The sequence below is a fragment of the Poecile atricapillus genome, chromosome 3 (assembly GCF_030490865.1).
Source record: "Poecile atricapillus isolate bPoeAtr1 chromosome 3, bPoeAtr1.hap1, whole genome shotgun sequence".
Taxonomy (NCBI): domain Eukaryota; kingdom Metazoa; phylum Chordata; class Aves; order Passeriformes; family Paridae; genus Poecile; species Poecile atricapillus.
In genome coordinates this window covers 57,428,905-57,456,195 of record NC_081251.1, presented here as the reverse complement: position 1 = coordinate 57,456,195, position 27,291 = coordinate 57,428,905, and the positions used below count along the sequence as shown (strand labels likewise).

The window sequence follows — 27,291 nt, the reverse complement described above, 5'->3', positions numbered from 1 at the left end:
ACAAGTTAGGGGTAAAATCTAAACAGAAGAAATGCATAAGGAGAAAATTTATTTATTTTTTTTTCTTTCCAGTCCTGCTCTGTGCGAGATCCAGACACTGGCTTCCTGTTCAACCTGCAGCCACTGGCTTCTGAGGAGGGCTATACAGTTACTGGCAATGGGAAGACTTTCTCGGTAAGGATTTTGGCTGTACAATCTGCCGTTTATGAGTGCTGTTGCTGATTTTTTTTGTCTTGCTTAGTGATCTAGTGGAGCTTTCCCTCAGTCCTCTTAAGAAGCATGAGTTGGCAGGAAAGCACTGTGGTTGAGGGAAGGAAAGAAAGATAACTTCATCTTAGATGGTCTTAAAAGCATTAAACTTCTGGTCCTTGGCGAACACAGGGTAGCCACGCTTTTGAGGCTGCCTTTTTGAGGTGATTTTTCTCCTTATGGACTCCGTTGTGTACTACCAATTTATCTGCTAATTCTGAAGAAATTGACAGGGAAAGCCTAGAAAGGGATTTTGTCTGTCCATATCAGTGTTTTTAATGTAATCTGTATGTGCCAGCAATCCTAGGCTGTCACAGATAATACCGTAGTGGTATCTTTAGGCCAAGAATAAACTTGCTGAACCACATCCTATATTTCTAGTGGGGAGAATTTGTGGACCCTGTAATCTGAAGATTGAGGATACTCTTACTGTATTATAGCTGAATTCTAGTTTGTCATTTCCAGACTGCAAGAGAACTGTTGAAATAGTTCTCAACAAAGCTTTTACTGATGTAGAAGTGGATATGTGTGGACCTTGTTTTTTTGATGCAGTTAATGCTATGTGCATCTACATGTTTTCAAAACTTCTAGCTAAACATTTGTGGACACTTGCCGTATTGTGGCAAAATCAATGGCAAAACAGCTGCTGGGTGTGAAAGAGAAAATCTGACACCTGTGAGGCCACTGGAATTGGACAAAACCCTTTATCTGTCCAGTGAAGGGTTTCTAACTCTTACCTACAGAGGTCCTCTTCGTGTGGAATCAGGTGAGTTCAGGAAATACACAGTGTATTGTAAAAACTTAGTGAGAGTGGTCTTCATTCCTTCTTTTGCTCATGTAATGAGGTCTATTTGGCTTGGTATTAATTACTTAAATGAGCTGGCTCATATGGAAATTGTAGGAAGAAATAAAGTTATGCAGAAGGTAATGGCTCAGTTTTCAGTAATATGTGTGCCCTAGGAAAGTGACTCAATGTCTAGAGTCTTTTCCTTAGCAGATGAAAAATACTGGTCCTTGCATGGAGAAATGGACTGTCAAATTGGGAAAACAAAATTAACTCAGGTTCTTTTTCTGAGTGAATTAATAGCTTTTAGCTTCAGTTTCATGGATAACACTCTCTAAAGTTGTTTCATATCTGAAAGTCAGTTTTCAGAAGGCTATATAGTCTCTTGTATGAAATTTTTTGAATTACTGCTCTAATACTTCATATACACCTACTTCATGAATTTTACGTCTCTTTTGCAGATAAAGTGAATGAAAAATATGTATCTAATTCTTTGATATTGGATGCTCCCCAATTACACTGAAACTGAGCTTCATAGAAAGGAATATGATATCTTAACAACAAAAGACCTTGGGAAAACTGGGTTTTGGATTCAGGAACCTCAAATGTTTCAGCATGCTTGTCCTCTGTACAAATTTCTGGGTTCCTATCTCTTATTTTTTCTGTTGTGACATTTTTATACAGAATATGTAACAGTGATTAAGCTCTTACATATTTTGCTTTGAGAGGTTCTATAATTTTTAGAAAACTTTTTGATTTTGATGACAAATACTACTCCCTGACATAATTCTGTCACTTCTTTACATATACTACTTTGATAGGATCAGTATTATTTGTTTTGCAGTTATTACATTGGACTTCTTACAAACAAAAAGAACTCCCAAACCCAAAACTTTGAGTGATGTAATTTAAAAGTTGCAGTTACCACTGGTGATATTTTAAAGGGTTTCTGTCTCTTCATATATGTCAAAGAACATAGGGAACAGAGGTCAGTGAAGGTAATTATCTCCTTGAATTGTGTCAAGGTATTTTGGTCTCTTATTTGTGGATGTAGTGGTGGCTGACAGGCAATTTTTCATAGCTCTCTAAAGAAGGCTTGCATATTTACAGCTAAAACCTCATAAGCAGTAGGTAGTGTTATCCTCGAAGCAGTTAGTAATAAGAAACTGTTGGAAAACTTTGAAGTCAAGTATTAGCTCAAACTTAAATTCAAATTCTGTTCCAAACAGAACCATCAGTAGATAAATGTTTGTTTTATAGGAACATCAGACATGTTCAGAGTGACTTTCATTTGTAATGATTCATATCCCGGAGAGCTTAAGTTTGTGCGTGAGGAGATAAACAGCGTGCTGCACATCCATGATACTTTTTTTGAGTTTCACACAGCTCTGGCTTGTGCTCCTGCTCCTGTAGATTGTCAGGTTACAGGTAAGTACCTGGATTTTAGGTGGGTTGTGTGCCATGTTGCAAGGATTAACTGGACAGCAGACTGCTCAGTGGAGGGCTTTAAGAATACTAATTGTGAAGACGCTTGTAAGACACTAAATCTGTGTAGAAGCTGTAGGGTGGGAGAAGAGGTAAGTTGTTTGAAGCAGGCTTAACTTAAAAAAAACAGGGAAAGAAGCTAATTTAAAACATTGTGGTACACTCAAGAAAGCTTATAATTAATTTGAAAACATTTAATCATTATTGTGACTGATGCTGCTTCAGCCCAGCTCTGAAGGAAAAGAGTTCATTTAGTATTGACATCTGTAAAAATGCACCTGTGAATTGTGGAGAAGTTATATTTGGCAAGTAACTGTCAGAGGAACTATGTTCTGTGTTTGGCATGGTGAGGTTTCTGTGGCAACAGTGCATTCTCTTAATACATATCTAATGTGATTCTGAAAATTATTTTGAATTGTGTATTCGTCAGTGAAACTGGCATAATTTCAAATCAAATTCTGCTGCAAGTATTAAGTTTTCTCAGCTTACTGCATTTCTTCCAGATGCTGCTGGCAATGAGTATGACCTAAGTGACTTGAGCAAAGAGGGTGAGCCATGGGTTGCTATAGACACTTCAAAGGAAGCAAAAAAGCGAACATTTTTCTTGAATGTCTGCAAGCCCTTGCCCTACGTGACTGGATGTCCTGGTAAGCCAAGTAACGAGCACTTCTTGTGTCTTCTGATGCAAGACCTTATAGTCAGAATGATGTCCCTGGGTATTTTAATAAGATTTATTGACTCCTGTCCATTTAATTGCAGAAGTAGCACAGACCTGGGTGACATATGTTGGGAGTATTAATAAACAGACTTTGCAAACTGAGAGCAGTCTTAATGCTTATCAAGACTCTTTCATTGAGATGTATATTAATGCATTTGGGAAAATTGCATTGAGGGCAGTTTTATCATTTTTTAAAGAGGATACGAAAGTGTCATAGTTTAACCCCAGCCAGCAATCAGCCCCGTGCAGCTGCTTGCTCACTTCCGCACCAGCAGAACTGGGGAGAAAATCAGAAAGGTGAAGGTGAGAACTTGTGGTTTCAGGCAAAGACTTTTAGTGGGTAAAGCACAAACTGGGCATACAAGCAAAGCAAAACAAGGCATTAATTCTCTGCTTCCCATGGGCAGGCAGCTATCCATAGCATGTTCAGCTTCTCCAGGAGGGCAGGGCTACATGACATGTAACAGTGACTTGGGAGTACACACACCGTCATTCCAAATGTCCCTTCTTCCACCTTCTTCCCCCCCTTTATATACTGAACATGATGTCAGATGGTCTGGAATATCCTTTGGGCAGTTTGGGTCACCTGCTCCTGCCTTGTCTCCTCCCAGCCTCCTGTGCACCCCCAACTTCCCTTGCCATGTGACAGTAGGAAAAGCAGAAGAGACCTTGGCTCTGTGTAAGCCCTGCTCAGCAATAACAAAAAAAATCTCTATATTGTCGACCCTGTGTTCAGCACAAATCCAAAACACAGTCCCATACTTACCACTGTGAAGAAAATTAACTCTCTCCAGCTGAAACTACTACAGAAAGTCAAATGTTGAAGCCTCCTAACTGAATGAGGCCAGAATGAGAAGCTTATGCCATGTCTTTCTGTATTTCTAGCCAGTTTAATATATTTATCTGTACTGTAGTCTTTTATGAGTCTGTGGAGCCAGGTAAATTAGTGCAGTTAGAAAGATTTCAGTATGCAGGAGTAACTTGTTTTATTCCTCAAAAGCTTTAGGTACACAGTGTCTCTTAACTTTATTGAAGAATATGTGTGTGTTGTGTTCTGCTTCAGGAGTTTGAGACAGTTGACTTCAAATCTCTCTTAAAGCTACCCTGTACTATTATTCTACAGTCAATTTAACTGTAGTTATCAAAGCCCTGAACTAAAACCCAGTTCTTTTCCTGTAGGTGGTGCCATAGGATCTTGTGTGAAATACACTGATGGGAGCAAGAACCTTGGAGTCATTCAGATAAACCCCCAGGCTGCTACTGATGGGTCGTTAAGCATTATTTACTTGAATGGTGACACGTGCAAAGATAATCAGCGTTATTCTACACGTATAATCTTCCAATGCGATCAAACAACGGTAATTTTCTGTTCTGCTTGCTATTAATGAGGATTGTAGTGCTTGTACCAAAATAGACCATGCTTACTCCTCTTAAAATGGAGAGAGTGGTTCTAAAAGTAAAAGCTTACATACTGGGTTTTCCCTTGTCTCTTCTTAATAAAGCTGTGTCTGTTTTACTGAACCTGTAGAACACAATAGTGAACTATCATGGAATCCTGTGAGCCACCAAAAGCAGCACTTTGCTGAACGTGAATATTAAAGTTTGATAGTGGAGACTTTAAACTGTGCTACTGTAGTAAAAAAGAAGCTATGCATGTATGTTTTGAGACTTGCAATGAAATTATTAGTAAGCTTCCTTCATATGGATCTTTTCTGTAGGGATCACCAGTGTTGGAGCAAGAGAATGACTGTGAGTTTGTTTTTGTTTGGAGGACCTTGGCAGCATGTCCAGTTCACAAAGCAGAAGGTAAGTGTAGTTATTTGAGCTTTAAAGTATCAATCAGACTGTACAAGTAATAAATACTTGTACTACTGTACAAGTAATAAATGAAACTATGTTGGTTTCTTGTCCTGTCAGTCTTTCTGTAAAAAGTGTTGGCTTGTGGAGGAACATCCATTCTGAGCTTTAAACTAACTACAAATCCTATCTAATGTTAAAAATACAAGTTAGGATGACAGGCAAATGTACTTGCCTATCTAGGGAAAGAAGATGGAATGCTTTTGAGAAAGCATTGTAGTAACCTTGTTAAATCACAGAGAGACTTGCCTGTAAATATTAAAACATCAGGTTTTATAAGAACAGAGTTGATTCTGTGCCCTGGCAAGTTATTCCCTGTCCCTCACTAAATATTCGAAGCAAGACTAAATTTGATCCTAGTTAGACAGTGGGGGAGAGGCAAATGGGGGAGTTTCAGTTTGTATTTGATTCTAGAATGTGCAACAAGAAATCACTAGTTCTAGTTCTGGTACTTGATTGTCTTAGATGGGAGATGGAGTGTGTAGGAGTGTCTTCTCTGCCTTTGCAGGCTTTGTTTTGCAGCTTGCAGATAATTCCTTATAAAACATCTGGACTTCCTGTAAAGGATCTATCCCAATGGTCCTAGACATTATTGAAGCTGCCAGTGACCTGACATGGCATGAGGAATGTTCACAAACTACTGCTCTGTAGCACATAATCACTGGGCAGGACACTGGTGACTGAATTGTGGTTTTAAGGGAGGAAAACAGATGTCTTTAGCTTGGTACCAACTTACATGATTGAGAGGAGCATAATATTCAAGTGATACAGTCTAATGCTTTTTTAAAAAGCTTCAGCGTGTTGAGCAAAGGGTCAGTTTAAAACTGAGGTCTTGATCAACAGCATAGTCCCGGACATATATATCAGCTAATAAGACTCACAAAACTATAATTTTCCTAAACCTTCTTTTATATGCATCTTTGTAGATTTGTAAGCTGGAGTAAATATTTACTATGACCCATTATTTTGTTAACTCAGCAAACTACAGAGCTGTTAAAAGAAGATACAAGACACCTTTTGCTTTGATCTTGTGACCTTGCTGTTCTTTACAGATAATTAAGCAAATTCTGGCCTTAGGGTCTCTGATTCTGTACTTAACATTCATCACAGCTGAAGGAAGAACTTGAGACCACTCTGAGGCAGTTTTTGAACTACAGTGTGACTTTTGCATCTTGCTTTTTAGTGGTAGTTATAAAAGAAATGTGCCATTTATATATAGTCACATAGTTCTGGATATTGGTGACTTCCCGAAAGGAATTGCTTAACTGAACTAAGATGGTTCTTTAGTGTCACTGCTCTAAAGTAGCTACTCATTTTTGTGGCCTTATTTGTCCAGTAAGCCTTAATTGTCCCCAGTGTATTTGGCAAGGCTAATAGATCTTAAGTTGTATTTTAAATTCTTAACTTCTCTTTAAAGGAAATGATTGCCAGGTGAAAGATCCAAGGTATGGTCATGTTTTTAACCTGAAGCCACTTTCTGATAAAGACATCAAAGTGAGTACAGATGAGTATGACTACTACTTCAGAGTTTGTGGAGAAATAACAGAACCTTGCGGTGCAGGGCGTCACAGTGTTGCATCATGTCAAGTAAAGAAGATGGACCCTGCTTTCAAAAAAGTAGCAGGTACTGCACTTACCTAAACAAACCTAGGGAACAGGAAAATCAACCAGGGTGCAATAGAAGAAGGGTTCTTGCTAATCTAGTGCATCTAATGAGATAAAGCACCTCACTGCTTTTGCTCAATGTGCAGATAAAATGTCATATGTGTAGTTACCTTGACACTCAATTATGAATGAGCTCAGCCTTTACTGTGCTGGAGTAGTAGTCCCTTAATGACGGGACTGCAAGTTTTAGAGGAAGATTGAGATCTGTCTATATTCTTTAATTGTGCATTTTATTGCTGTTTGTGACCCTGTTATCAGAGGCATTACTGCAGTTGCGTGTTTACTGTAGCTGTTGACTTTTCTCAACTCTTTGCTTCTAGGCTTACGTACAGACAAACTGACCTTCAAAAATGGTTTAATCATGATTAACTATACCAGTGGAGAAAAATGTCATAAAATATATGAGCGATCAACTGCTATATTATTCTATTGTGACAAGACTACATCTGAGGTTAGTTTCAAAACATGTTTCCTGTACGTTTTCCAGAGTTGTCCTCTTTATTAAAGTATGGAAGGTTAGGGTAAAGAATGTGAACATGCCTTATTATTTACAGATTAGACAGGCGATTCAAAGGTCCTGTGATGGGACAAAAAAATGAAGAATGTTTTGAATCTCCTGTTTATGGATGGTACCTTTATCATTGCCCAGGAAGATTGGTGCATGTTGTTCCTTTAAGGGACATCTGTCATTACCAAAGCTCTTGGAGAAGTTGGGAAGGGATGTTTTTCCAGAAATGACAGCTCTTTCTTTGTAAGAAATAAAAGGTAGAAGGTTGAATGTGCAGGAAAGCAGGTATTACATGGCCAGACCTAAAATAAGCTGGTAACTTACTTTTAGTATTTGTATGTATTTGTGCTTCCCTTACTGTTCTTAAACAATGGCGTTTATAGTTATTTTTGCTCTTCTTATTTCATGGGGGAGGCAGCAATTCCTAATGGCTGCGCATCTATCAGAAGTGTGCATGTGGATAAACTCATGGGATAAACTCAAGGGTTGGGAGAAACCATACTTCTTAGCTGGTCAAAGGCATATTGTGGCTCTAAGATAATATGTGTTTTCCTGGATCTTCCTGAAGCATGGCTGACACATTTCATCATTTCAATGTGTCTAAATGAGAAAGCAAATTAATTTTGTACTATGTTCTTTCAGCCTGTGTTTTTGAAGGAAACTCCAGACTGCACCTACATGTTTGAATGGCATACTCAGTATGCTTGCCCACCTGTTAAATCTACTGAGTGCTCCTACAAGTAAGTTGTTTCCACAAAATTAAAATGAAGCTGTATGTTGAGAGAGACAAATACAGCCTTCTTGCAATTCAGTGCCACACTGCCCCTTTAGCTAATGTGTTTTGACCAGCTAATGTACCATTCAATGACAGTGCATAATATTTTAGATAACTTTTGCAGTTTGTGCTTCTGAAAACTAATATAATTGAAAAAAACCAAAACAAACCAACAACTTTGAGATTCTTCTGAGAAGTAATGAAAGGGAACTGTTCAATATGTGTTTATTGATGGTTGAATGCTAAGTATGTTAGGTTGTTGCAAGTGTCTAGTTGTTATTTAACAATAGCTAATTTAGATAAGACTACAACTGTCTGGAACTTCCACCAAACAATGCTTCTGGAAAAATGTCATTTATATCTGTCAAAACCAAGTATTAGCTCACTAAGATTGGATGTGGGGTCAAACGTGGCTAATATTTGGCCCATAAATTTAAACAATTCTCCTCATTATAGGTCTCTACCCTGAGGTATAACAGTGCACTGTAACTGTATGTATGCTTGCCATGCCCTGAAAGGCAACATGCTTGAATTAAAAGTTGGAATTACTCTTGCATTTGCTGAGCTGTGTGCATGTGGACCATTTCTGTGGTGATAGCTGGTGAGGTCATATATCCCTCTACTGAATTTGAAGTTTTTAGGGCCCACTGCTTCTGGTGCAAACTTCTTTTCCAGTGTAATAGTCTGCTTAGAGTTATCAGGTTAAAATTGCTGTAGTAACTTAAGGATTGCAACTTTGAAATGCTTAATTATTTTACATGCCTTTAATCTTTTGTACAGGGATGATGAAGGAAACTTCTATGACTTTTCATCCCTGACACGACACAGAGAGAACTGGGAGGCCATTGCTATATCTGCTACTACCCAGAAATACTATATTAATGTCTGCAAGCCCTTAGTACCGTATAGTGCTACACGTAAGTACAAAATACAAATATATTTTTCCTATAGCTAGGGAAGGCAAGTGGTAGGACAGTACTGGTGGTGACTATTCTGAGTGAAATAAATCACAAAGCAAAGTATGTGGAGACAGTGGTGTGATTTGTCACACCAGAGGGAAAGGTACACTGTCAGCCTGATTTCCATCTGCTTAGGGGGTGAGATTCACTAGCAGCTCTTCTCTTGATAACTTTGGCACTCTAGCTCTTTTGGTCCTTATCCAAAGTTTGCTATAGCTCTTAAAGTTTAAAATAATCAGAATTTTCCTGTGGCATCTTTTGACTGACTTTGTTTTGTGCAGTGCAAGGCCAGACTGTAGCCTACCCCTAATAGTAGTCCACTTCCCTTGTGGTAGCTGCCACTACTTTTTCATGACCTTAAGTGAAGTGAGACAGTTGCTGCTAGTTGTGATTTTTGGGGAAAACACACCCCAATAAGTATGGTTTGGACAATGGCTTTTAGGTAGATCAGCCATGATATAACTGAAAGTAGGGTAGTGGACTTTTATTCCAGGTAAGTACACCTTATTAACATTTACTTCCTAACATTTGGAGTAATAATGCAGCTTTTGTTTATGTGTATAGGTTCCTGCCCCTCTGATGCTGCTGCCTCCCTCATTGAGGGTACAAAATGTACCAGTCTTGGGGAAGTGGCTGATGGTCCTCGTTGGGAAAATGTCACTTTTATCCTGAAATACATTAATGGAGATCAGTGTCCAGATAAAATTCGGAAGAAAACAACAATATTGCGCCTCAAGTGTGATGAAAACAGAATTGTAAGTGGGTTCCTTCTGCTGGAATTTTGTGTTTGTGCAAGCAGAAGGACTTACAAGTACTTGCATTTCAGATACTGAGTAATTTTTAAGAGATCGTTTTGTATACTCTGTTAGCACAAATTTTGTCATCTGTAATAGCTTCAGATCATCTGCTTACATCTTGGAGATGAATGTAGTGCAGGTTGGGAAGTGCTTTAAGTAGTAAATAATGCTATTGGCTGTGTAGCTCTCAATTCTTGTACATCTGTATGCCTTGCCATTAAGTACTCTACCATTTGATGAGATTTGAATTACCTTTTGGATTGTCTATTGACCTAGGCTACCTTTATCCCTCCTCTCAGTAATTTTATTTCTCCTGATAATGATTCTGCACTGTTGTGTATTTGAAATAATCACAGTTAAATACTCTGTCCTTGGATTAATTAATTGGACCATGATGATCAGGTTTTAGGACTGGTGTTTGAACTGAGGTCAGTTACAGGCTGCAGGGATAGACCTGTTGGCATGGAATCTCAAACTATCACTCTATAGAGATGTCACTCTCTCCACTATTTTGTGTTTAGGAATCAAAGCCAGAACTTATCACTGCCATTGAAGATTGTGAATATACTTTCTTATGGTTCACTGCTGCTGCATGTCCTCTTAAAAGCAATGTGCAAAATGACTGTCGGGTAACCAATCCTGCAACAGGTAAGGAGGAGGCCTCAGGATTTTGTATGTGGAAGAGGCTGCTGGAAGCAGCACTACTGTGTTTGTGTTCTTGAGGGACTTTGTTAGAAAAGTGCAGTGTGGCACATCCTCTGGATAGTGACTAACATGCTTATGGATGGTAAAAATATCTTGTACTGCAATGTCCCTTGGAATATAAGTAGATGATAGTTTGAAACTTGTTTTTCCTCTGTTAATGTGAGTAACTGCCTTTCTAAGCTGGCAGGCAAACAGGGTCTGGTTAGCCTTCCTACTAAGTTTCTGAAAGCTTATAGTACACAGAAATGTCTTGATTTTGAATCTGAAAAAGAGATGAAATTGTTCCCTGATCTCTCTATAGGCCACCTCTTTGATTTGACATCATTAAAGCGAGAGTCTGGCTATACCATCAGTGATTCACACAACAGAATAATTGAGTTGAATGTTTGTGCTGAAGCTAAAAGTTCATGTGCTAATGGAGCTGGTAAGCAAGTTATCCTCTCTGATACTGTAATCACTGACTATAGGGTAACCAAAAGAAATACTTATGCTCAAGTTTACAGTAAAGTGTGATGTTTTGCTGCAAATGCAGAAAGGGTGATGGGAACAGCTGGTGGCTGTACTGACTAGGAAGAAAATCAAACTGTTTTAGGAAATGAGGCCATACATTTTTACCCAACAGCATTCATATGGGCTCACTTCAAGTCCCAGTCTCTTTAGTTTCTAATGAATGGGTATTTTTTTGCACATGAGGGCAGGAATATAGGTGCTTCTACTGCATGTCTTTAATGCTGTGGAAACAGAGACATTACAGTCTTCCAGCTAGAGTGAACACGGTAGTGATGCATTGCTGTAATGCATCTGCACTGGGCTTTGTGTCTGCACTTCAAACCTTAGCCAGTCCTCTTTCTAGCTTTCTGTTCTGGATGCTTCTGAAACATCAGTAGAAGTTAACTTTTTGCTTAATTAACTGGTTTTAAAGCTGCTTAATTGCAGGTTGAATTACTAGCTCTTCTGTCAAATTGAATATGAAATAATACTTAAGCATCTTAGATGCTAAAATAGGAGTATTGCTTTTTGCAAAAATTATTTTTGTGGAGTTAGAAGAAACTATTAGATTGATTTGCTTTTTAAGAGGCATATTAATAAAATGATATATAATCTGTTTGACATTTTTTGTTAATTGCTTAGTTTTCAGAGAAGTGATGACCAAACACTGCTCTGTAGCTGCTTAAGCATGTATAGGTGCAGTACATTGAGCTGGTTGATGAAGTAATAAAGGAAATATTTGGTCTTTGTATCAGTGCAGTTCAGCTCAGTTTAATGGCAGCTCTGGATGGTGTGGCAAAGCCATTCTTTCTTAGAAAAATTAAAGTGATGCTAAAATCTCCAGTTTCCTGCTGTATATGTTGTATGGTGCAATTTTTCAGGGCAGTTGCATCAGACTTGATCTGTTTTCTTAGTTTTTCTTTTTTTCACTTTAGCTGTCTGCATCAGCGGTGGCCAAAAACCAGTTAATGCTGGAAAACAGAGTAAAACTTTAAGTTATGAGGATCAGGTGCTGAAGCTTGTCTATGAAGATGGAGATCCTTGCCCTGCAGACCCTGCACTGAAGCATAAGAGCTATTTTAGCTTTGTGTGCAAATCTGATGCTGGAGATGAGAGCCGACCTGTTTTTGTGTCTTTTGATGAGCAAACATGCACTAGTTACTTCTCTTGGCATACTTCCTTGGCTTGTGAAGAAGAGGTAAGAATTACTTTTGCAGAAAACACTCATGGGACTTAGAGTTTCTGAGGCGGGTTAGATATAATAGCAGTATATTTTAAATTCCTTGAGGGAACGGTTTCTTCCTTAGTAAAGAGCTGAAATTCATATAGGAGTTCTTGAATGCTTTCTCTACTGACATTTGCAATGGGGGTAAGCAGTCCTTGACAAACTCCTGCTTCACATATTGAGCCAAGTTAAAACTTCTGATACTTGAGAAAAACCCCTTTGTGGAACCTATTTAGCTGCTCTCCTGTACAGCTCAAATGGAAGCCATTGGGTGTCACGTTGGGAAGTGATGGCGAAGATCCTCCAGTGCAGCAGGCCAGCAGAGCTGAGTCTGACTTGAGGATGGATACCATATCTGGGCATGGGGATAGTCTTTGTTTCTAGGCAGGTGGCTAGAGGCCAGGCAAGTGCATGATGAGTTTGCTCAGTGCAAACCCAATAAACCTTTATTGAATGAGTTTAGAATCTGCTTCTGATGTACCATATGTGCTGTAACAGCATAATGTGGTCAGTTTAGTCAAAGTGGTGCTCCAGAGAATGCTTTGAGGTAGTCTTTAGTTAAGTTTAGCTACATTAGCTACTAGTCATTTAAAGTAGATGGTGGGTGCATGGAGTAAAAGGCAGTACTAGGAATAGAAGGCTAAATGAACTATTGGATAGATTTAGATGTTTTCTTAATACCTGAGTATTTTCTTTTGTGAAACTGCCTAATCATTCTTTTTGCTGCTTTGATTACCTCTAGTGTGACCATCATTCTCTGCAACAAGTTGTTTTTCCTCCTCATCACTGTTTCTACAATACTATAATAGCTCTCACTTCCATTTCCCAATGAAATTAAATTCCAATTTTTCTTTCCCCAACAGGAATTGTCACATCCTCTCCTTCAGCTACACACAGTTCTGGTTTCCCTTTCAGTAATATGTACCATGCTGCAATACAAATCAACAATACCCAACCCCACTGTGTTTTCTAGCCTGTTAGTTCCATTTAGTGATCCTTAGTGAACTTCTGATCCCTTTTTATTCACAGTGACCCAAGCTATTTCAGTGTGATATCTAGATAGCAACAATGATTATTTGTCCTGAAATTTAATGCTAATTTTGTTAGTTGCTCCATTTCCTATCTAAACAAGAATAGATTTCTCAAATTCCTCATAGACTCTCAGTAGGTTTATGCACATTAAGAATGGGTGAAATTGGTTCTGAGGAAACTTAGTACTCAAGCCATAAACTTGCAATACACTCACTTTACATTGTTATAATGTTGTTATAACCAAGCTTGTTTGTTGGAGGAGAGGAAGGCATGGGGCCTGATTTTACAAAGTCATAGTGACTGTGTATGCTGCAGTATGTGTGCCAGATCTTTGTCTTGGTATTGCTCTGACAGGAATTCCATTCCATAAGAATGTTCATGTGAATGTGATCAAGGTTTTTCATATGCTGCTTGTAAGTGCTTAGTATCTATAGACATGCAAATATTATAACAAATGCTGCTTTACTTAGATTTGAAACTTTTAAATGTAGCCATGTTTCTTGCCTCAAGAAGGATGTTTGTCAGTTACTCAAAGCAAGTAATAAAAGAATAAAAGCAATAAATGTACCTTTTTGTAGGTGAAATGCTCAGTAATGAATGACAGTTCCATTATTGACCTGTCTCCTCTGATCCATCGCACTGGGTATTATGAGGCATTTGTGGATGAAGATATTACAGATGTTTCTCCAGATTTCTACATCAACATTTGTGAGCCTCTCAATCCTATCAAAGATGTCAATTGCCCACCTGGAGCAGCTGTTTGCATGGTTCCTGTTAATGAATCGCCAGTAGTAAGTGTTATGCCAGGAATCACTGAAATGTGCATTTCCTTAATAGTTTAATATAGTATCCCTGCCTAGAGACCCGATTTGAACCAGAGGCTTGACAGTGGATTAAAGAAATGGAATGCAGAATTTAAATCTCCTCTGCAAAGTTCCGTTTTATTGCTTTTCCCTTAGGAAAATCCCTAAGGATTTTCCTATACTGAACCCCAGTGATCTTTTTGGATGTCAGAAGATGCAATACAGTAATAAATACAAAAATTGCTACAGAGAATTTTTTTCATGTACTGAAGAAAATTTGTGTGCAAAATTGCAGTGTGCCAAATAGGGACACTGGGAAGCAGAATGTCTTAGTCATTATGTGGCTTAATTGATCTTGTGATAGCCTTTTGCAATTGGAACCAGTCTAGGTACTAGTATGCTCCAAAGTGCACTTAGGTCTTTCATGTGAGGACTTGACACCTACATAAATAGGAAGCCTGTTACAGAGGATTGACTAACTTGTCTGTGTCATTCCCTTGAGGGATCCAGGCTCTTGCTTTTCAGGACTTGTATGTAAGCTTTGGAAGACAGACATAAAAAGCTGTGATTGTTTTCCACAACTTTCGGTATTCATCTAGGGACCTTACTCCATTGTTAATGCTATTTTTAAGTTATGTGTTGGTAATTTGGCACATTGATGTAGAGAAGAATCTACCTCTAAGAGGCAGACACTCCCTGGGTTTTGTCAAACTTAGTCAAAAACTGTTTTGAGTTACTCATGTTTTGTTAGGATTGAAATGTAATGGCTGTTCTTTGAGCATTGAATATAGTTTTTGAAAGTGCAGTAGTTGTGCACCCATGTAAACCAAACAGATGAATTCTGATCTGAATATCTGGGCTGATCTGGAATCTAGGTATGTCCTGTAATTCTATTAATACATATTTTTGCTTGTATAGGATATTGGTCGTGTTACTGAACCGCCCCAGTTCAATAAGGCAACAAATGAAGTTTACATCACTTACAACAGCACTACTCCTTGTCAGATTAACAATGGATTGAACTATACTTCTGTTATTGTATTTCACTGCAGCCAAGGAACTAGTCTGGTAAGACATCTATTAAACTTACATTGATATTGGAATGTAATGAAAAGTGGGTAGTAACCAGTGTTAGCTTTGTTTAAAAATAAGTCAAGGATTTGTTTCTATAATGTATGGATGGACTCACTTCAAGAAGAAGTGTCATATTTTTGTCCTTGACTGGCGAAAATGTTGAGTGTATGAACTTTAAGCTTGAGAGTAACAGGTTCTGATGACTTCAAGCATCAGATTCCACAGAAGTAATGTAATGATAACTTATTGCTGACATTAAACTTAATTTTGTGTTGCACCTTGTTTAGATCCTAAAGTTTGTACTTGTACCTCAAGCTAACACAAGAACCAGTCTAACTGTACAGATTTTACTATAAGTGTTCCCTCTATGCTGTAACCTTTTCCATAATCGTACACAACTTTAAAATTTGCACTTAGTTACTTATGTTTTTGTTCTGTGTCAACACCCGAACACTAAATTCAGTTTGCATGGTAATGTGAATGTAACATTTCTTGATTTTTTTTAATGCTTCAACAAACTGTAGTGAAGCACTTAGATGTGTTTGTCAAACTAGAGTTTGCTGAAGATCATGACAATCTTTTCTGTCAACACAGGGCATGACATGAAACTTGAGGCAGTTCTGAATATTACACAGGCCATACTAGTACTTTAGTTTAAAACAAGATAAAGTAAAAATGTTCTCTCTAAACCTTAACTGTGAAATTTCGTAATGCTATAGAGAAGCACGGCTCTCACACTTTTGTTGCTTGCAACTGAGCTGAACATGAAAATCTCAACCCTAATTAAGAAGAAAGCTTGTGTTACCTTGATTGTTTTCTGGAGCTAGGTAGAATGCACTTCCCTTTAAAATTTTTTTGGTACTAGTTATAATACGGTGTTTGTCCTACGATCAATGAAGTCTAGCCATGGTAGTAACTGAGGTTAACTACTGGGGAAAGGGGAAAGTGCAGAGACAACAGAGACAACAACAAGACTGTCCAAAAATGAAATGTGTCTTCCTGTGTTCTTTGGTAACAGGGTAAGCCAAAGATGATAAGGAAGGTTGACTGCACATTTGTTTTTGAGTGGGAAACTCCACTTGTGTGTCCCGATAAAGTGAAAACTTTAGGCTGCTCTGTGATTGATGAACAGTTGCACTATACATTTAACCTGACCAGCCTGTCTGGAAGATCATTTGAGGTAATGCCTTCTTGTGTTGTAACATCTGTTTATTTAATTTATGTGTAATTGCCTATTGCTAAAAACATTTTAAAATGGCAGGAAGGGTTTCTCTTAAGCATTCTGTGTGAGAAGAGGCTGAAATGTCCTGTGGTCAGTATTGATACTTGTTTGGCTTCTGACAGATGGAATGATGTTAGAGGCTATAGCATTTTAATATTTTTGAGAGTGAAGTTAATGAATACAGAAGTGGGTAAAGGAATGAGAAATCTTCACCTCTGACAGAATCTTGAATGAGACAGCAGGTCTGCTGAACATAGTTTGTCTGTGGTCTGTGTGCTTTATCATATTTATGAGTTTTGTTATATTAAGGAAGTCCAGACTTGCAAAATTAGTTATCTTTTCCTCCTGCATTATGCAACTGCTGCCTCAGACTTGGTTTATAAAGCATTTGTGTGATTTTGTAAGTATTGACTCTAGACTTGCTGTGATGCTTTTGATTGTCTACACAGGTGTTTTCTGGATCCAACAATTACCATGTTGGTGTGTGCAGCGTAGGCTTGCCCCAGGGAAAATGCAGAGATGGGGCAGTGTGTCTGACATCTAAAAGTGGAGTGTCGTCTTTTGGAAACATAAAGGAAATGAGAATGGACTATAGCCACCAGGATGAAACAGTCATCTTGCAGTATACAGGAGGTGATCGGTGCCCTCCAGGTGAGATTGGAGCAGACCCATTCTTTATGTTCAAAACTAGGATATTTTCCCCTTAAAATATGAGAATTTGTTGTGCCAGGAGAAAGCAACATAGATTTTACACATAGCAGTGGAAACATGTCCTTTCGCTAAATCACAGGCGTCATTCTAATCTGCAATGTCAACATGTATCTCCCTGGAAGAGACACTGCAACTTTTCTATAGGGATGATTATAGCTAATTGTATGCTACATCTGGTTTTCTAATTGGGTTTAAATTCATTGTTCCGGTATTTCTGTTGTCTGCCACTGACCTTCCTTTAGTACTGAAGTACAGGATCTGAATGAGACTCTGAATACGGATACACCTATTCTACTGTGTGTAGTTATGAGATTATACCTTTCCTTCTCAGTGACTGAAAAGGGAGAACTCTGTGTGTTCCCCTTCAAGTACAAAGGGAAGACCTATGAGGAATGTATTACAGAAGGGAAGAATAGGCCATGGTGTGCTACAACTGAAAACTACCAGGGCGATGACAAGTGGGGATTCTGTAGTAGCAGTAAGTACTTCCTATACTTTATGTACAAGGGTCTTAGCTAACACAGGGATCCATACGTGCATGCAAGCCTTGTGTAAAATATGTTTTTTCTTTTTTTTGCAACCTTTCTCCTTATAGCAACTGCAAGAAAGCAATCTACCATTATCTTTACGTGTGATGAAAATGCTGGTGTTGGGAGCCCATACCTTCTCAGTGAGACTCTTGGTTGTGCTGTGACATTTGAATGGAAGACTCAAGCTGTTTGTCCTCCCAAGAAAATGGAGTGCAAGTTTGTCCAAAAACACAGAACATATGACTTGAGAATGCTCTCTTCCCTGACAGGATCATGGATCTTTTTCCACAATGGGAACTCGTGAGTAATAAGCAACTCACAGGGAACAGCTTGCTTATCAGTACAGTTGTAATGTGGCATAGTATTTCTATAGTTTATTCCCTGCTCAGTGTCTTAAAACTGTCACTGCTTAACATTTCACATAAATTAAAAAAAGCTGAGAAAGGAACCCATGTCTCTGAATGGACAAAGTAATCACATTCTTCATTTACCCTTTCTCTCTATTGGTGATCCTTTTTAAAGGATGAATATTCACCTCTGAACTAAAAGCTATTTAAAAGCTTTATATTCAAACTGCTACCTTAAAAATGTAATTTTATTGTTTAAATGCTATTCTTTTTTAGATTCTTAGTCTTGTTGAAGAAGAGTCTTAATTACTTAGTTGCTTTCTTTTGACTTAAATGTATAACTTATTTTCTGACATTCAGCTAGGGCTTTTCACCCATATTCCTCGATGTATTAGCATAGTGGAAAATATGGATGTCAGGAAATCATCAACCTCTCCAGCCTCCCTCCTCCAGTTAGGAAAGAGAAATGAACTGGCAAGGATGACAGCATTATGATAAACTTATGATAAACTGTGGGATAACAAAATGCTTCATTCACCACTTTGCTAGCAGTTCTCTGCTCTAACATACCTGAGCTGGTATAACTCTGAGGAGATAATGATGTTAGGGTAGTATTATAACTTCTATAAATGAAAAATCTTCAGGATATTTCTTGAGTCTCTTCCAATTTTTAGTTTGGGCCTAGGTCAAAATTAATTAGTGACCTAATCTGGTAAATTATTAATTTTTTTTTCCCGGTCTTTTACTTGAAAATGATTATTAGAAGTAATCTGCCAAACCTTAGTACATCTTTTAGTCTGTCAACTCATTTGAGATTTAGTTTCTTGCAACCTGTCTAGCATCCCATGAAGATCCTAAAGTTTATGTACTACTTCTTCAGTTTAGCCTAAATGAATTTTAAAGAAGTTTTGTCTTCCATGTTCTGTTAGGTACTATGTGAACCTCTGTCAGAGGGTACATGAGGGACCCACAGGCTGCCCTGAAAGAGCCAGTATTTGCAGGAAAAGCTACAATGGAGATGTTCAAGTTCTTGGACTTGTTCATACACAGAAGCTGAATGTGACAGGTAGAGTTACTTTTTGTTCCTGTGGAGAGCTAGAGATTAAAGGTTTAAATCTTACAGCCTGACTGTAGCAGTTCTTAAATTATGCTGAAGCCTTTATTTTGAAATATTTTTATCAGTGAATCTTCTGTTTAAAAATGAAAATATAATATGACATTTAAGCCATGAGAAAACATTGAAGCAAATTAACAGTGCTGTCATTAAAGCTGTAAGAAATTAATTATTTATCTGAACATCAAGAAACCCTTTTATTACAGTGAGGATACCCAAACACCGGCACAAGTTGTCTAAGGACATTGTAGAGTTTCCTATCTTGGAGGTATGCAAAGGCTGTCTGGACATAGTCCTGGGCAGCTGGCTCCAAGTGACTCTCTTGAGCAGGGGGTTTGGACCAGATGACCTCCAGGGGTCCCTTCCTACTCCAGCCAATCTGTGATTCTGTAGTTGTGAGAGGGTCTTGTTCATCCTGTTTGAAAAGACTTATTCTGCATCTACTAACTTCTTCAATTAAAGCAGCATGTGAAGGATGATTAATTGGCTTCACTCTTACATAAATGAATGAAAACAAATAATCTCAACTTTACTGAAGCTTCTAGTTTAAGGAATGTTTTTCAAGTTGGTGCTCAGGGAAATTTTCCATCCATTTACAAAAGTACTGACATGTATTGCCTGTATTTATTGTCTGAGTTAATTTATAATTGGGTATCTTTATTTACTCTTACGTTTTAAAAAATTACATTTAAGTCTAAGTATTTGTTATGGCCATACTGATGATCTGAACACAGGGTACAATGTAAAGACAAGGAGTGATTTTTAAATGATTGCAAGTGAGAATGCCTCAAATTACTGAAGTGCTATAATTGATATATGGTCAATGCAGAGGAAAAGAATGCTGGAAGTAAGGAAGTCTAGGGAATGAGCAAAAGAAATTTCTGACAGCTGCTTACAAAAACTTTTTTTTTCTTCTAGGTGATACAGTGTATATTAGTTATTCCAGTGGGCAAGAATGTAGGAAAAATAAGAAAGTAACAACAATTATAGAACTGAAATGCGCAAGAACAGTTGGCATGCCCATGCTGCAGAGGTGAGTAATAAATTTACATACCACTGATCTTCATGGCTGATTCTTTTGTATCTCTCTAGTAAACCCTTAAATCCCAGGACAAAGACTGTCTGCTCTGTTGTACAGTCCCTAAAGTAATCCTTGGTCTGTACTTGCAAGGCATAGGGTCTTCTGGAGTTTGCACAATTGTTCATTTCCATAAACATTGTAATTATCTTAAAACTTCTGGGGAAAAAAATAGGCATTCTGCTTCCAAATTAGATCTGACAATAGCCTGGATGCAGTTGTTTCCAGTGTCAGTAGCCAATGTCATTGTACAACCACTCTTAACTCTGTTCAAAATCTGTTTATTAAAGAACATTTTCTGTAGGTAAGTGATTGAGCTAATAAAGCATGGTTTATTTCTGCCTCAATACAGTGTATTTAACCAGAAGCTCTCTAAAATAAGGTGTATATATACATGATCACAAATACTAAGAAAGCTTGAGGACTTTTTGTTTAGTCTTGCTATCATTAACTCTACATTGCTTGTAGAATTGGAAAACTGGATAAAATGTTCTGTGACAGCCAAAGAACAAGGCAGCAAAGTCTGACTAGCTGTCATGGTTTCGGGATGGTACTGTCTAATTCAGTGCTCCCACTGAAACTACATGCTGGTTGTTCCCTCCCCTTCTGAGGGCTGGAGAGGAGAAATGGAGGCACAAAAGGCAAAGGTCATGGGTTGAGATAACAACAATTTACTGGAAAGAGAAATAAGATAAAAAAAGAAACATAACAGCAACAATACCAAAGACAGAGGGTACAAGAAGGAGCTGAATGATTTGAACAAGACATCGATACGTGACCGGGGTCCCTCTGCCATGCTGTGTTGGCCCAGGAGGGACCCCTTCTCCCTAGAAAAGATGTCCTTCCCCTTGTCCCTATCAATGATGTGAGCTGCTATAGAGTAACCTCTGGGTCCTGGCCATGGCCCTTCCTGGCTACTGCAAAAATATTACCCTGTCAAGGCCAGAACCAGGACACTAGCTTATACCTCTTGTTCTGCTTAAATAAAAGGCAGGTTTAACATGCTGCAAAAAAGCAGCCTGATATGTTTGCTAGCTAAAATATATCAATAAAAGCCTTTGATACACTGTGGGAATTCTGGAATTTTCAGCTGGAAGTTGAGGTGCAGCCAGGTCTTCTAAAACTGCAGAAAAAATCCAATGTAATTCTTCAGGTAGCTTTTTTTGAATGCAACTTGACTATTTTAGCTTATTCTAGGTATGATGCTTAGGCAGGATATTGTCACATGTGGGTTAGCAGTTGTCTTTTCCTTTTCTCAAGTCTGAAAACTTGTTACTCCTTCTGGGAATCATCAGCTCTATTTTTTATTTGGTAGGTTTGATGAAGAAAACTGTGCTTACTACATCACATGGGACACACGTGCAGCTTGTGCTGTGAAGCAGCAGGAGGTAGAGGTGGTGAATGGAACAGTCATTAATCCTGCAACTGGGAAAAACTTTTCTTTAGGGGATGTTTATTCCAAGTGAGTAAAAAAAAAAAACCCAAACAAACCCCAAAACAACAGAATGGTTCTACCATTAGTTACCTTTCTGGAGAAGCTTGCTAAACCGTGCTGTTCATCATAGCTGTAGAGTACACCATGTGGTTCTCAGAGTCAGTAGTGTGTATGAGCCACTGAATCATGCTTTTGTCTTCATATTATCTTAAACCTTTGGAGGTATTTGGATGTTCAGTCACACATTGAGGGCAGTATAGCTGGAAAAATCTGCTTTCTGTGCTTGCTAAGGATTATATTTATGCTAAATATAATCCTTATTTCTACTTCAGGGAGGAAGCCACAGTCCTACATCTTTTCTAGCTGCTGAATTGATCACTCAGCTTGCTCTGGAATCAACCAGTGATAGACTGGCAACAGTGGTAGATACTATGTCTTGGGAATAACCCCACCCTGTGAGTTTAGACTTCATAGATTTTTTCCTCTGTTTCCTCAGGTTGTACACAGCTTCTGGCGATGTACGGACAAATGGCGATAAATACGTGTATCAAATTCAACTTTCTGGTATAATAAATTCAAGTTTCCCAGAGTGTTTTGGAGCAAACATCTGCCAGGTGAAAACTAATGAACAGCGCATTCGGAGAGTTGGTTCTGCCAGAAATGCCAAATATTACGTTGATGGTAAGTACATGCTCACCAGACAGAATTGCTTGATGCTCTGTGAACTGCTTCAACCAAAAATGGTTCTTGGTTCACAATATCTGTGTTAATCCATTTCTGTAAAGCTATCCAGAGTGTGTCTAGCATAATTTGGATCTCTTTTTTTTTTTTTTTTTTCTGTGTAAGCTGTTGCAAATATGGCTTTCATGGGGGGTTAGGGATTGACACTTGAAGACTGCAAGGCTTGAAGTTGAGAGACTGTGGTAAAAACCGTGTAAGATAGAAGACTTTCATCTCCTGTTTTCATCTGTGCTTGTGCTGTATAAGCAATGATTTCTCGTAGTTAACTACTTTTTTTCCCAGGGTCTAGTGTTTACAGACTGTTCTCAGGAAAGTAGTAAACTACAATTTTTTCTTCTCATTGTAGATGATGATTTGGATGTCATATTTTCATCTGACTCCAGATGTGGTAAAGATAAATCAAAGTTTGTGTCTTCAACCATTTTCTTCCACTGCAATGCAGAAGCAAAGGAAGGCATCCCTGAATTCCTTCATGAGACAGCAGATTGCCAGTATTTATTTACCTGGTACACATCTGCTGTGTGTCCATTAATGTGAGTAGATAACCATTTTCTGAAAGCAGCTTTTGTCAGCACTTCTCAGCAAAGGGCTTTTTTGTATTTATTTGTCACAGTGATTGGAAAAAGGGGAAAAGCTGAAAAAGCAGTAGACTTACAGATAAATTGATCATCATGTGTACAGTGTTTGGCACATATCTACTAAATTTAAGCTTCTGGACCTGAAGCTGGAGAGGTACAGTGGAATTCTTATCATTGTTTTCACTAAGTAAAACTGACTAGCTGACAGAAGAAGCTGTTTCATGTTACTGAGAAGGAGCAAACAGTTTGTGGGTGAGGTGTTTGGTTCCCCTTGCCGTACTGTCTGGAAAATTTTGAAGCTGTGACAAAGACTGGCCTTCCCCTCTATCTGCTCACTTCTTTAGCCTGGAGTGGAAAATCAGTACAGGTCTTCAAGGAACAATGAAGTATTTCTGCAATTAAATATGGTCAGCTAATCTACTGATTAGTGAGGGGACGGGGTTAAAAGTAGAGGGTCTGTATCTAGGTGCTTACAATGTTCTTAATGGTAGGCAGCCTCACTGTGAAAAATGGAGTGACTACTTCTGGGAGTGTTTACTCTCTGGCTGCTAGCTTGAAAGCACAGGCAAACTTGATTCTGATTTAAACCTATCGAGGGAGGTTGGTATGTGTAGTGCCCTAGTCAGATGAATTTCTGTAGCTGTTGCAGCTTGCTCAAGTGCAGCTTTGGTTCTAAAACAGCATCTTTGTGTGGATAACTACTCCTGTATAAGCTCTGGAGTGCTTAATTGTGCTCTGCAGACTTGTAGTTCCATGCACTGTTTGATAACATACTAGGATGTAGGCACAGTACATATATTTGTGTTTTTCAAGTTGTTTTTACTTAGATGAAATCCCCTAAATTCAGTTCATACAGCTGTTATGTTGGAATGACAAGATGGTGCGGCATGTCTTCTTCTAATCTGCTGTTTCTAATCCAGTTTAACAAAATTTACCAATAGATCTTATCTTTTCAATTTACATTGCTAGATCAACCAGTGATCCAGGAAACAATCAGCACCAGACAGATGAGGAGACCCAAATACATAAAGGCCTTTCAAGGAGAAGCCAGGCTGTTGGTGCTGTGCTTAGTGTCCTCCTGGTTGTTCTCACTGTATGTCTCATAATCTTGCTGTTCTACAAAAAAGAGAGGAGGTAAGAAATTATTAAGAGGCTTTAGAAGTTTCTTTGTCGGGATTTGGTTTTCTGCCAGAAATGAAAGGGGAATAGTAAACTTCATAGATTTGGGTTTTTCAGTTGGCAGCATCAACTGTCCAACTGCTGGTTCCTTCAAATTCTCCATTACTGTCTGAAGGCCCATGTAGAGAAGGCTGGGGTGTACAACTGAGTTGGTCTAGACTGTCTTGTGGGCAACTGCTAAGTTAAGGAGCATGAAGCAGTATCCACACTATTGTTAATATTTGATATCCCTCTGCTTTCATGGAGTCAGGCTAGATCCATACAAAAGTGTCAAGGAGAAAGTGCAAATTCTGCTGTTCCTCTGCTTTCCAGACAACTTTTGGTTGTTTTTCCCTTAAATATGAAGGGAATCAGAGGGGTTTCAGAACAGTCAGCCTGAAGCTGTACCAAGGGGGAAGATGTACATCATCCCAGACTGGATTTTGATTGAGTGGTTCAAGATCAATGGGATAGTTTGCAGCTCATTTGTTGACATGCTTTCTGTTGATGGTAAAAATCTAGTGAAGAAAAGTGAGGGCAAAAAAGTGTTCCTAATGTAGTGTTCTTTCCTTTGTTTAGGGAAATTGTAATAAACAAGATAACAAACTGCTGCAGAAGATCATCTGGTGTTTCCTACAAATACACAAAGGTAATTTGACAATCAAATTTGTTTCTTATTGAGTTTTCTTAATATGAAGCTTTTGTTAATAAATAAATAACCCCTTTAATTCCTAGTTCCTTTTGTGCACGGAAACCATATGGTGTGGCATCAGGAAAGCCACATAGCTGATATATATATATATATTTATACTGTGAAATGGGAAAGGAAGATGGAGTTGAGGAAATGAAGAGCAGTCCATAAATTGCCAAATAGCATGTGAATGTACAAGAAGAGAACAAAGTCTGTTTCACCACAGTGAAAAATGATGCTCTTGCAGTATTTACTCTCTCACAGCTACCTTAAACCAAGGCTGTGCATGCTGTGGGGTCTGATGACTGGAGGGATCAGTGTGTGTGTCAGTCTAGGGTGGCAGATGCAGTCTCTTCTTTTCTTTTCTTGCAGATAAACAGTGAAGAAGAAGCTAATGAGAATGAGACAGAGTGGCTTATGGAGGAAGTTGCAGTACCAAATCCAAGAACAGCAAAAGGAGGGCAGGAGAATGGTCACATTGCTACCAAGTCTGTTACATCTGAAGCCCTTACTTCTCTCCGTGTAGATGACCTGGACAGTGAGGATGAAGTGTTAACCATTCCAGATGTAAAGATTCAAACAGGAAGAGGACTAGACAGGAGCAAGCACCCTCAAAAGAAGCCACACAATTTTGGCAGTGATAACAAATCTAATTTACTGAACGGAGGAAAGGAAAGCAAAGCAATAGCTAAGCCAGGCCAGCAGCAGGCACAGAACTCTACAAATACAGCATCGTTTCATGATGATAGTGATGAGGACTTGTTGAATATTTAATAACCCCTCTTGTGCCTAATCAAATATATATAGAGAGATTATATATAATGGGACAACATTTCCAACCAAATACGAGGACTTCAGCCTGAAAGATTTTTCTGAATTTTGCCTTTAACAAGAAACCATTGAAAAGGGAAGAAGAGAAAGATTTCTTGGTTGTTTACAATGATCTGTTCAGTAATGACTGGATTTCTGACATCCAGTTTGCTGAGTTAGTTGACTCTCTCTAGCCAGGGCACTTTTTTTTTTTTTTTTTAAGTCTCAGCATAGATGTTAAATGCTTGCTTAAAAAAGAGAAACCTTTGAAAAGAAAGGATCAAGGCTCAATGAAGCCCCTGGCTTCTGAGACTCAAGTTATCTGACTACTATTGTTTTAACTCCTTGTATTTATTGAGCCTCACTACTCAGGTTTGCTTAATAGTAACATGTTCTTCCTGCCGGCAGGGTATTCTTCTATGGGCTCACTCATTGTGAGACAAGGAAAAGTATAACTTCAGTGTGTTGGGATAATTTGATGTAAATTTTGGAGCTGGTCTAATTTATCCTGTAAATTTGAATATCCACAATAATTTAAACAGATCATTGGTTCAAAGGTGTGGACTGAAAGGTACAATTCTGTATAGCTTTAGCCTGAAATGGTTGCTGTTCTTCGCATGGTTTTTGTTTTTTTTTTGGTACTGGTCATATGACTGACTTCATCAGTATTTGCCTAAGCAGCTGACAAGCACCCAAAGATTTTTTTTTTCCTTGATTATGGCTGGACTAGGCCAACTGCACAGAGAACCAGAGTTTTCAAGGACATAGAGGCAAGGTTCCCATAATACAATCTGCGCTATCCAGTTTGTCATCACCAAGGACTAGAGGATTCCTAGTCTGTATAAAGCCTCTCTCTGCTATTAATTTCAAGAAAATAAATTTGGGCCAATATTTTCTGATAGCCTAATTTCTAGTCTGTATACTATGATCCTGGCCATGGTCATTGATTAGAAATGTTGCTGTTAATAAATGAAACTCAGTTTTTCTCTGGCAGTCTTGCTCCTCTCCAGGTGTTTCCTAAATAGAATTATGGACAAAGATAGGGTTTCAAAGCATTGTACAAGAACATGCATTGGTCAGAATTTTTTGAAACTTTTTGTTGTTCCTTTTGGCTGGCTTATTCAGTTTCAACAATGGTTTCTTTTTATAAAACTCCATTTTGAATCAAAATAGTGTAATATAAAATATTCAGCAATTTCAATAAAAGATATGAAGTGGGTATTCCAAATCCCACATCTCAAGTCTGGAATCTTTCTTACACTATTCTGTATGCTGCTCACCAGCCTAGTGAGACCCTTTCCTGCTGTGATGGTTAATACCTCAATCATGTCCCTCAAAATGAGAAACAAATGTTTGATTACAAAGATCAGAATATATAGGTAGGACTGATGGTGTATTCTTCCTCTAATCAGACTTCAGTTTTGTTCCTCTTGTATTGTTACCAATGGAGCTGTAAGTCAGTCTGCCTTAAGCTGCATGTTTTCAAACTTAAATCAGCATTTTTCATATTTATAATTAGGAGAGCTTGGAGAAGTGAAAGGCTTGATGATGTATTCTTAATATTATCTGTTATCATTACAACAGTTCTCTCCAGTGCATGTTGGAGTGTTCTGCTTTCCTTCCCCAGGCCATCAAGGCTGGCATTTTGGAGTTGTTTGATCTATGAACCAGCTGCATGAAATTATTTCTCCTGTGTAAAATCCCATGGTCTCTTCGTTTGGGCTGTGCCTAGCAAGGCTTAGGTAGAACAG

At 38.4% G+C, this 27,291-nt stretch overlaps 1 protein-coding gene across 1 annotated transcript in view; it reads left to right on the top strand.

Moving 5' to 3' along the window:
* Nucleotides 1-26,781, top strand: part of IGF2R (insulin like growth factor 2 receptor) — a 58,187-nt gene extending 31,406 nt beyond the window's left edge. The window contains exons 21-48 of the mRNA XM_058834237.1: nucleotides 73-174; nucleotides 841-1,015; nucleotides 2,294-2,461; nucleotides 3,022-3,165; nucleotides 4,416-4,594; nucleotides 4,955-5,042; nucleotides 6,511-6,717; nucleotides 7,079-7,209; nucleotides 7,909-8,006; nucleotides 8,822-8,958; nucleotides 9,565-9,755; nucleotides 10,319-10,445; nucleotides 10,804-10,926; nucleotides 11,927-12,189; nucleotides 13,827-14,039; nucleotides 14,970-15,119; nucleotides 16,144-16,305; nucleotides 16,797-16,998; nucleotides 17,390-17,536; nucleotides 17,654-17,888; nucleotides 18,865-19,001; nucleotides 19,968-20,082; nucleotides 21,443-21,589; nucleotides 22,059-22,243; nucleotides 22,650-22,836; nucleotides 23,851-24,015; nucleotides 24,619-24,688; nucleotides 25,103-26,781. Coding sequence (XP_058690220.1) covers nucleotides 73-174; nucleotides 841-1,015; nucleotides 2,294-2,461; nucleotides 3,022-3,165; nucleotides 4,416-4,594; nucleotides 4,955-5,042; nucleotides 6,511-6,717; nucleotides 7,079-7,209; nucleotides 7,909-8,006; nucleotides 8,822-8,958; nucleotides 9,565-9,755; nucleotides 10,319-10,445; nucleotides 10,804-10,926; nucleotides 11,927-12,189; nucleotides 13,827-14,039; nucleotides 14,970-15,119; nucleotides 16,144-16,305; nucleotides 16,797-16,998; nucleotides 17,390-17,536; nucleotides 17,654-17,888; nucleotides 18,865-19,001; nucleotides 19,968-20,082; nucleotides 21,443-21,589; nucleotides 22,059-22,243; nucleotides 22,650-22,836; nucleotides 23,851-24,015; nucleotides 24,619-24,688; nucleotides 25,103-25,504 — 4,650 coding nt within the window. The 3' untranslated portion in view covers nucleotides 25,505-26,781. The remainder of the gene's footprint in view (nucleotides 1-72; nucleotides 175-840; nucleotides 1,016-2,293; nucleotides 2,462-3,021; nucleotides 3,166-4,415; nucleotides 4,595-4,954; nucleotides 5,043-6,510; nucleotides 6,718-7,078; nucleotides 7,210-7,908; nucleotides 8,007-8,821; nucleotides 8,959-9,564; nucleotides 9,756-10,318; nucleotides 10,446-10,803; nucleotides 10,927-11,926; nucleotides 12,190-13,826; nucleotides 14,040-14,969; nucleotides 15,120-16,143; nucleotides 16,306-16,796; nucleotides 16,999-17,389; nucleotides 17,537-17,653; nucleotides 17,889-18,864; nucleotides 19,002-19,967; nucleotides 20,083-21,442; nucleotides 21,590-22,058; nucleotides 22,244-22,649; nucleotides 22,837-23,850; nucleotides 24,016-24,618; nucleotides 24,689-25,102) is intronic.
* Nucleotides 26,782-27,291: the final 510 nt, after the last annotated feature.